The 10201-nt window shown below is 37.3% G+C and overlaps 1 protein-coding gene across 1 annotated transcript in view; it reads left to right on the forward strand.

Moving 5' to 3' along the window:
* The window catches only part of CALCRL (calcitonin receptor like receptor), a 63863-nt gene extending 57585 nt beyond the window's left edge, over positions 1-6278 (forward strand). The window contains exon 13 of the mRNA XM_042040375.1: positions 2376-6278. Coding sequence (XP_041896309.1) covers positions 2376-2597 — 222 coding nt within the window. The 3' untranslated portion in view covers positions 2598-6278. The remainder of the gene's footprint in view (positions 1-2375) is intronic.
* Positions 6279-10201: the final 3923 nt, after the last annotated feature.

Below are 10201 nucleotides of genomic sequence, written 5' to 3' on the forward strand. Positions count from 1 at the left end.
ACTGGTCAAAGCGGAGGAGAAAGTGATAAACATTCTACTCTCACTTTGTGGGTAGACACATATATTGTTAAAGAGTGTAATTGATTTTTCCCATTTTCTTCTATAAATGATTGGAAGGTTAGAGAAGACTGAAAGTCATAATAGATGAAAGGAGATAACACCCTACAAGAGCAGCCATAGAGCAGGAAGGAGGTGAAGTCCTGATTCAGCAGTAACGGAGAGGCTTTGGGAAGAACGCCAGGAATACATGGCTCAGTTAGAAATGCATGAAGAAGAGAGCGTGATGGGCACTGGGGCAGCAGAGAGGAAATGCTGTTTCCCTTTACAGGAAACACTTTTTATAGCTCTCTGTCCCTGGCATGGAGCAGCTGGACTTCTTTTCCCTGGCAGTAGCCCTGAGGCACTTGTCTTGCAGAGATGCTTGTGGCTCTCAGGAGCTATGGAATCCTTAGTGTATCCTTTAGGACTAGTTAACAAATGTTATTAACAAGTGAACATAAGATGAACAATTGTTACTGAAGGAACCAGGAGATGTGTGGGAGAGGCCTGGAGTGCGTAAGGCTATGTGCAATTTGGCAAGCCTAGTTTATCTCCCAGCTCTGCCAAGAGACTTCTTTGACCTTGCTAAGTCATTTAGCTCCAGTTGCTTGCATATTCCCCACCTCCAGCCTGTCTTGTCTAAAGTGAAAATTGCTCAATGTGTAATTTTTTGCATGTGTGTCTATGTTCAAACTCTGACCTTATTGAAGTAACTGACTGTGAAAGGAGAACAAATAGAACATAGCTTAGTGATGAACACAGATTGATTGATTCCAAACTAAATTCCAAGCTTTCCTCTTGGAAAAGTTGGAATTTTGAATATGCTTCTTGTCTTGGCTTTATGATAGGTTACAGGAGATGGATTCAACCTGTGCGAAGATTTAAGGTTCTGTATTGGTTCTATTCTAAGGTTCTATGCAATGCATATATTAATTAATCAAAACCTTCCCATGCTGAAACAAGAACTCTGCCTTTAGACTCTGACAAAATTCAGAATTTTGATATGAAAAGCAGTAAGAGCTGAAACTCAAAAGTATTAAGGTATTTGATTTCTCAGTGTTTGAAGATTTGTTTAGATGGTTAGAGTAGATTTGAAAGTTTTTATGAGCAGTAAGAGAGCACTTCCTTTGCTCTAAAATGCTAATTTCTTATGTTAATTGGTTGATACTTTTTTCCTTACTCTGATATTTCCTTGTTAAAGATTTGAGAAATATGAAGTTCTCCTTTAAACAGAGGTTTCTGATACCAGACTGCAGGAAGTCTAAAAACTACATCCCTTTTCTTGTATTTATTTTTATTTTTCATTATTAAAGCCAGAGTAAAATTAGACAAAAGGAGCCATTGTGTGAGGGAAATGTAAAGCAAACATAAAAGAAACCCTGAAGACATGGAAAATCCTAAAAATATTTACCCACAATATAAACAGTTAACTTGGGGCAGTCACTATTCACTGGTTAGTCAATGCAGGAGTGCTTTCTGCACAAAGTTTGGCTGAAAAGGAAATTAAATATTCATGATCTGTGGGCAGTTTTTTTAACATAGGAAAATGTCTGGAAAAAGCAACAACAGGTGCTATTACCATTCTTAGCATTCCCCACTTGGCCTCTCCCCTGAAAGACTTAATTCCGTGTGAATTTCATGAATGTGACACTTCATCATTCCAATGTGCACAGGTGTTTAACCATATTGGAGGAGAGGAAGGCCATGACAAACATCACATCCTTTTGGTGGAGACATGTAAACCAACAGGGCCTTCAGCTATTTTATCAGCTTTATTTTTAACTCTGGTAGAAATGTGGTGTTCAGGAAATTGTCCTGCTAGTCATTTGCTTAAGGTATGGTCAGAAATCGGGAAAGACTGGCATGTGCCAAAATCATAGCAAATGTAAATTATGGTTTGTTGAGAGTAAATGAATTCACAGCTGCTGAGGATGTGGCCTTCTGAAAATAACGGTGAACAGAAATTACCTTTTTCACCTCTATTTCTGATCTGTCTACACTGGACTGCAGTTCACAGGGGAGGAAGCAGAAAATTGTGTGGCTGCTGTTCCTTCTGTAACCTGAGCCTTTTCCAGGCAGCTAGTATGCTACAATTGTGAAATGCTGTTACTTCACACCAAATTTGCTGAAAAATAATGCTTACCTAAGTTGTGAATAATTCAGAACATCTCAAGGACTAAATGGCATGTATGTAGGTACCCTCCTTGTCCAGAATTTTGGAGCCTTACTGCCTAATTTGCTGAGACGCCTTTACTGTGTCCTTCACGCATCAAAGAACAAAGTCCCCTGAGCTGTCCCCCAGTGTTTATGTGCATTTGTTTTGTCTCGGGGCACAGGTGCAGGCTGTTCTGCGAAGGCACTGGAACCAGTACAAGATCCAGTTTGAACACAGCTTCAGCCACTCGGACGCCATGCGCACAGCCTCCTACACCGTGTCCACCATCAGCGACGTGCAGGGCTACGGCTACAGCCACGACTGCACCAGCGAGCACCTGAACGGCAAGGGCTACCACGACATGGACAGCATGGTGCTAAAGACTGAGAAGCTCTATGGCTGATGGGCTGCCCAAGCTGGCCTGTGCCCACGGGAATCCACAGCTGATTCAGTGACTTCATGGCCAGAAGATGTTACCTGACTTGGGATATGTTATGCTCCTGAATGATGCAAACTAAACCAACACGTTTCTCATACATATGTGTGTGTGTGTGTGTATATATATGCACACACATGCATATATAGATATGTTTGTGTTTCTGTGTATCTATACAGTATGGACAGCTGTACATATATATCTATATATATATATGTGCATTTATATAAGGATACAAACTTTGCCTCTTCAGTTTCTACTGTGTAGACAAAGTTGGCAAATTTTTGTACAAAGGGAATCAATGAAGGATTTCTTATTTTCTTGGAAGTTTGTATAAGAGTGTGCTGTGTTGAAGCCACTTCATTTGCCTATAGAATTTTAGAGTGTAAATACAATACTCTGTTGTCTTAATTCAACCTAAAATAGAACAAAGCAAAATGGTTTAAGTAGGTGCAATAATAACAAGAAGTTTTCCAGGTTCTTTTTTTGGTTCAGCATTTGTTTGGCTGTCAAAAAAGCCTGACAGGTAGTCTGAGATAACAGATTCAAAGACAGATACTGCTGTTTTGGTTAAAGAGATTGATGCTTTGGTTTGGCCAGTTGGGTTTTTTTTTCCCCCCACTCTTTTACATCAAGCACAGAGACCCCACTTCCAGCATGAGTCTTGATGTACTTCTAATCTGCAGTGTAATACCTTGCACCAAGATTTCAGCAATTTTATTTAAGCTATTTCAGGATTTTCAGAAGCGTCTCCTTCTCCTGAAGTGTATGGAAGTTTCTTCTGGATTTAACAAAGTCAAGATTGATGAGGCCTCACTGCCAGAGAGAAAAGGAGTAACCTGAGTCACTCTAAGTCCCTCCAGACACTCGTAGTACCTGCAGCGGGTGGAACTTCACTGTGTACTTAAGGACTTTACTCAACTGGAGATCATGTACAGAATTTTTTGTAGCATTATTCTGGTTTTACTTTTAAGTATTTCCCTGGCCATATGCTTGATAACTTATTCCTATTCTTGGGGCAAAGTTTTGGTTAATTTTGTGGCTGGTTTTGGTGTCTGAGATAAGCATGGAAGACTGAACACAGTGCACATGATCTGCTACCTTTAAAGTCAGTGTGTGAGACTCAGACTAATCAAGCAAACTAATGTTAGTAATTCTCATTATTTGGAAAATCCAGTATAAACTTTTTATTATAAAGGTTCAAAACTTTATGGATTGAGAATTTCAGTATTATTTTGGATTGGTTGATTCTGAATGTCTCAGTTAGTTAGCTAAGAACAGTACTTAATATATTGTTTCTTTGGTTCTGCTGCTGCATAAAGGTCGCACTGAAAACTAGGAGGTTGTCAGGAAGGTCTTGAGAAAATGTGTCCTTTTAAAAATTTATGTTTTTGTTAAATCTTTACCCTTTAAAGAAAGAGTAGTTTTGTTAAGTGAAATGACAAAAATGCTCAAGAATGAGGGCATGAAACGAGGTGAGTTCACTGAAAATTACAAATGTAAGAAAAATTTTTATACCTTTCATTGCAGATAAGTCTACTTGAAGTGGGGAAAAAACAAAATTAAGTAGAAGAAAAAGTAGATGCTGGAACTCAGACTGTTTTGCTAATGAACATAGATCTGGTGCATGTAGGCCAGTCAAAAAAACTGGAAGACAGTTCTTTCTGAGACCACTTCAGTTTTAAATAATTTTGCATACAGAATTATTGTGTACAAAACACCTTGACTTTGACATGTAAACATTTTTGTCAGTAGCTTTTCTCTAAGCTTCATTAGTGTCTAGGTAATTTGCTGTCATGGTGTTTATTACTTTGTGACTTCAAAAGGCTTTAAATGCTTTGTATTTAGAAAAAAAAAACATTAGGAGGATGTGGCAAGTTCATGCCACTTGAACCTTCCTATAGTTTTTTACAGTTCTTATGTCTGGAGTTTGAACATAGAAGGTCTTTTATTAATGATTTAGTTTCACAATATAGAATCTCAGCTAGGATGCACAAATAAAGATTTCTCCTCGTCTGCAATGCTGTCTGGTCAGTTGATTGGAATGATTTGAAGAATCTCTTGAATTGTGTAGTGTAGAGTAGTGTGAGATCTGGCAATCAGATGTCACAGTCTCTTAAATTGTAAGAATGACAGAAACAATGTCTGCTACAACATGAGTAGAGGTTGCTTACAGCTCTGCTTGCTGATCTGTATAGTGTTACTTAAAATTTGTGCAATGTTCTGAAAATATCAGTGGTGCAGAAAATCCCTGCTCTGCTGCAGCAGCTTTACATTTGTGGGACCAGATCATCAGCTGCTATAAATCTGTCTTGAGTTCCCTTTGCAGAATCTACAGGTACCACTGAGACTCAAAGCCCCGACAGGTGTCTGTCCATTTTAGTGTGCTGTAAGTCCTTTATGGCATATTATTAGACTATTATTTCATGGTACCTGGTGGGTTGTTGTTGTAATTAACACAGAGCTGTTGGTTTAGACTTTAATTAGGCTTCCTTCTCAGAGAGGCAGTTCTAATTTAACAAACTATAGATTTTGTCATTTAATACCAAATATATATTTCTAATTGCTCTCTGTCCTCTATTAGAGAAACCTGTAATGGTAATTTAGGAGGGAAAATGGTTTTTATACAGAAATTATCCTACTTCTAGGTGGACAATCACAGCTTGCTTCTAGGCACACACACACACACACACACACACACACACACTCCCCCCCCGGCCCCCCCCCCATCTTCACTTTGGAAATAAACACATCCAGCTGGATGTGCAAGAAAATCTTTGTGGCTGTGAAGGGTCACATGGTATAGCAGAGCTGTATTTCCCCTTTCCTGCTGAAGTTAGATAATCTGATTTCTAATTTGCATAGGAAAATACCAATTCCTTATTTTGTCTTCCTACCTCACCTTTTTTCAGTTCCTACATAGCTAAGAGAAGGGTCTGCTTCTTGAAATGTTTTTCTGTCACCATAAGTTAAAATCAAATCCTTATGCTAATTTCTCATGGCTCTCTTCTACTTTACAGAATGTTGTAGTCCATATCTGTATTCTCTGGGATGGAAGTAAACTCTCTTTTGGTGGGGCTGTGAGATTCCTTTGAACATGCAGATTATTATTTGTTTATTACCTGTTGTTATTTGCTGTTTCTTAATTTTTTTTTTATTTAGTGAGGATTTATTGTATCAATCTAAAGGGGCTACAGCAATAGTTTTCTTATATTTGTTATCTGTAACACCAGCATGTTATGATTCAATGAGAGAAAATGTCTATTTTTAATGCTACTGTCTTCAATTAATAAATGGCTGCATTGCAGGGTCCCTCAGTTAGGTGTTTAACATTGACATTTATGTTATGCAGTTTTTCATGGTGGTGATCTACAAGAGTATTTGGCTATAGAAATGCTGCAAAATGTACTCCTTTTGATGTCAAGAAACATTTGGGCTGGCAATCAGGCAACATCCACATATTGTACAATGTAAATAAGATTAATGGAAGCTATGGCATTGTATTTATTGCTTACACTAAGAACAAAATGGAAAAAATGTGAAGTTATTTTTTTGGTTGTTCTTTATTTTCACCTTGTTTATATGAATCATGCATTTTAATTGCTGAGAGAAGTATTGTTTCTGATCAATAAAATGTTACTCCATTTATTCATCTCTCTTGTGCTGTAATACAACAAAGCTGATCTAAACTAGGCTTTCACAGATGTCTTAACTCTGTGTTAGTTAAATATTAACCCAGGGAGAAAGTAATTACATAGAGTTACTAACAATTATCCTGATTTTAAGTGTTTTTCAATAATTATATTTAATACTAGAGTGCTGAAGTTCTGGAGGAAGTTTGTACAGACAATATAAGATGACTGGACAAAAAATTATTTACTCAAAAGTTTCATATTCCTATTTCTTGTCTTCTGAATCCAGCTTTTAATAAAAAGTTATTAATACTTACTTATGTTAAGCCAAAATGTCTGTTTCATCAGGAACTAACAGCAGAGACTAAATCAAGCTTATCTATCATCTTCATTCCATCAGTCAAGGTGGAGGTAGATAAGCAAACCTGAGCTCAAAGAAAAAACCCGAGCAATATTTAACCACATCACAGGATCTTCAATACTGGATGTTAATACTACTGTCTGCCTGTTACCCATAGCTAAAGTGTGCTAATATCCATCTAAAAAGTGACCAATCTCCTGCCTCTTCCTGACTCTTAAGCACGAGCCTTTAATTCCAGGTAGTTTTTTTGATCTTTAGTTCCTAGGACCAAGTGTCAGGCAGTGGAAATTGTTACAGACTCTACTCACACTAAGTTTTGTCTTTTCCTTCAGTTCTCTACCAATACCTGCTAATACTCCCACTTACTGATTCTCTGTATGTACAGAGTTAAAACTGTTACATTTAACAATCATTCTATACTGTTACACAAGTAACTATAGAGAAGAAGTAAATCCAATCCCCCAAATCGAAAAGTTGCCGCTTACATTTTATTGTAACTCAGACCCAGCAGTAGAAGAGGAACACAAATGATATCTACAGTAGCATTTTCCAATGCAGTGTATGTGCCCAAAGGCAATTAAACAGCAAAATGAAACACAGCATCCTAACATCCTCAGATAAGAGTAAACTGTGATCCTTACACTTTCTATATAGTTTTGAAAGAGGAACTGTTCTTATAGCACAAGGAACCTCACAGTGATTGAAACAAACTTACCAATATTCCATCAATATTGACACAGAATCCCATTCCACTCTCTGCAAGATAAAAAGATTACTGCCTTTGGAAATATTCCAATTACTCTAATAGTGCATCTTGCACATTCTTGTCATGGAAGTCACCTTTGAAGTTAAAGTTCTAAACCAAAGTTTTAGCTTTTGATAATGATCCGGCTCTAAACATCTATGTGAGAAGAAAATACAAAATTCATTTTGAACTAGACCAAATCCATTCCAAAATGAGTGACTACAGAGGTGACAGACCTGTTTATAATTACAATTATCTATCAATCACCTACAGCTGCATCTCTCTAGCAGCTTTTAAACCATACTGCCTAAATGAACGATTCAAATTCATCCACATGGAGTTCAAGCTTCATTTGAGGCAAACATACGAGATTCTTTTTAGATTAAACTCAGTTTTATCACTGCCCCCTAAATTTTAAAGGTATTTTCAATTACTACTTCTTATGACTACTTCAAAGTTTTCTTCCCCTCAACAAGATTGACCACTCTAAATGAAAACTCTTACAAAGGAGAAACATCGTATGATTATTGCTAACTCATATGAAACTTAATACACTGTTTTATGTGAATTTAGCAAAATACAAATTAAAAACATATCAAAGTCTGTTTTCTGAAAAAGTTCTTACACACTATTGTTAATTCCTGATTTAAGATGAACAAGATTTCCTGGAAATTCAGATTTCACAATCGGTATCGAACGAAAAATTGCCACAAAGGAAAAAGTGACCAGAGGTGCTGGGGTCCCTGGTGCTGTCTGGTGAACCCAAGTTTTAATGGTGGATGCAGGCAATCCAAACAGAGTTCTTCACTGTGAAGGAGCCAGGAGCATACCCTTCTATGTAGAGAACCTGTTTGGAGCCAGTGGGCCCATGGCCAGCATTTGGGGCAGAGTTCAGCAATGAATCCCAAACCTGTACATACATAATATATAGTCATAAACCATGCACAAATTATCAAAGCTAAAAATAGGCTTGAATACAAGTTTTCATGTATTTGCTTAGTTCCTTACCTTGATATTTGCAAATGAAAAGTGCCGAATGTTTGCCTGTAGCAGAGAAAGTTCTTCCAATGGTCCTCCATGAATTGAACAGGGGTCACTGGGCGTGTCTTTGACACAGTGACGTCCATAGACAGCTGCTCCATATTGTGACAGATCACTGTATGTCCAATAGCTTTGAATATAAATATTTAAGAAAACAAAATACTGAATTAGTAGGGAACAACAATATTTAGATGCTACAAAAAGTATATTGTACTAAACAGCTTATCAGAGAGTTAACACAATAAACATGATAATAAAAAAAACCATTGCTGGATATGATGGAATTAGAGCAAAGGGGACAAAAAGTAGAAGAAACTGTTCTGTGCCTATTTATTTTTTAAATGTGCTATAAAAAGTTTTCAAATGAGAGTATTGCTGCCTTTCAAACCACATATTTATAGACTTAGAGAAATTATAATGACTTTGTCCCTTAAGCTGTAGGCCTGAAACATCAGAGAAGAGCTAGGAACACAAACACTTAATCACATTTTCCTTAGCTAACCTTGAACAGGAGCCAAATACGTGCATTTAATAGAGCGCTCCAAAGTGCATTTGGCTGGGTTTCCTGGAGGGATCTGCAGCCTTATATTCCACAGAATAGTGTCCATACCCGACCTGTTTCTGTTACTCACAAGGATCTCCTATCCTGTGATGCCAAATGGACTCCAAGAGATGTCCTCAAGCACTGGCTCCTTCTGTCACATTTTGGGCAGATGATGACAGTAAGGGTTTCCTTATCCCAGGGTTTCCTTCCAGAGTCTTCAGGCATTCAGCCATCAGGGACACTTCAGAATCTGCAACAAGAACCAAATTCACAGCAAGAGATCTCAGTCTGAGATGACTTGAGAATTCCTGAATTTCTCTTACTATTCCAGGGGTTATAGCACAGTGCAGTGACACTGCCTTGTTTTTCATATTCCCAACCCTCTTACAAAAAGCATCTCCATTTAACATAACTGTGATGCTCTTTATCCAGATGTTGCAATGGAGTTGCTACAAGAATTTGGAAAGTTAGAATATCAATGCCTTCAAAATCTTCGTAGCAAATACCTGTGGTAAAACTAGTTAAATTTCAGGTAATTTCAAGGTATGGACTCTGAGTCAAACAATCCTTTCCAGTCAAAGTCTGTATTTGTTATGAGGTATAGAAATTGCTTCCCTTTCCTTTTGTTAGTGGAAGACTACAGTAGCTATTTTTCATTTAAAGCTAATCACCTCTTATTTTTCCCCACATGGACTCACTTATAACAGTCAGGAGTGCTCTAAATAGCCTTCTCTAGCTGTAATTAAAAAGCTAATTAGAATGATCTGTAACTCGTGTGTAAAAAATTCTTAGAGAAGAAGGTTGAATCAGGAAGCTTTCACAGAAAAAATGAAAATATTGAAAGCAAAAACAGAAACATGCTAGTAGCAAAACTCTGTAAATGGGTTTTTGTTGCAGACAACAACAGCTTATAATTATGTTTTCATTATGTAATGGAAAAAGATTTTTTATCTTTTAAGCCATTTAAACTGGGTGGTTTTTAGAAATACAAGCACTTAAAGTGGTAAAATACACTTTTTATTTAAGTTTCAGGAAAATATTAAGTTTTACACCTTACTGTCTGTCCCACCACCTCAGATCTCAGAATTTCACCAGCACTGGCATGATTTTTTATTATTTCAAATAGAATCTCCTTCTCATTTTTTAGTATTCACCAAAGGCCAGGCCCCAGCAGTTATCTATGTTCTCTGCAAGATGCTTTCCTTTCCCCCACCTATCTCCAAAGGTCTTGGAAACAGGAGGTAATAC

The sequence above is a fragment of the Corvus kubaryi genome, unplaced genomic scaffold, assembly GCF_017639235.1.
Source record: "Corvus kubaryi isolate FWS band 111438036 unplaced genomic scaffold, C.kubaryi_AGA036_p1.0 37396, whole genome shotgun sequence".
NCBI classification, from domain to species: Eukaryota; Metazoa; Chordata; class Aves; order Passeriformes; family Corvidae; genus Corvus; species Corvus kubaryi.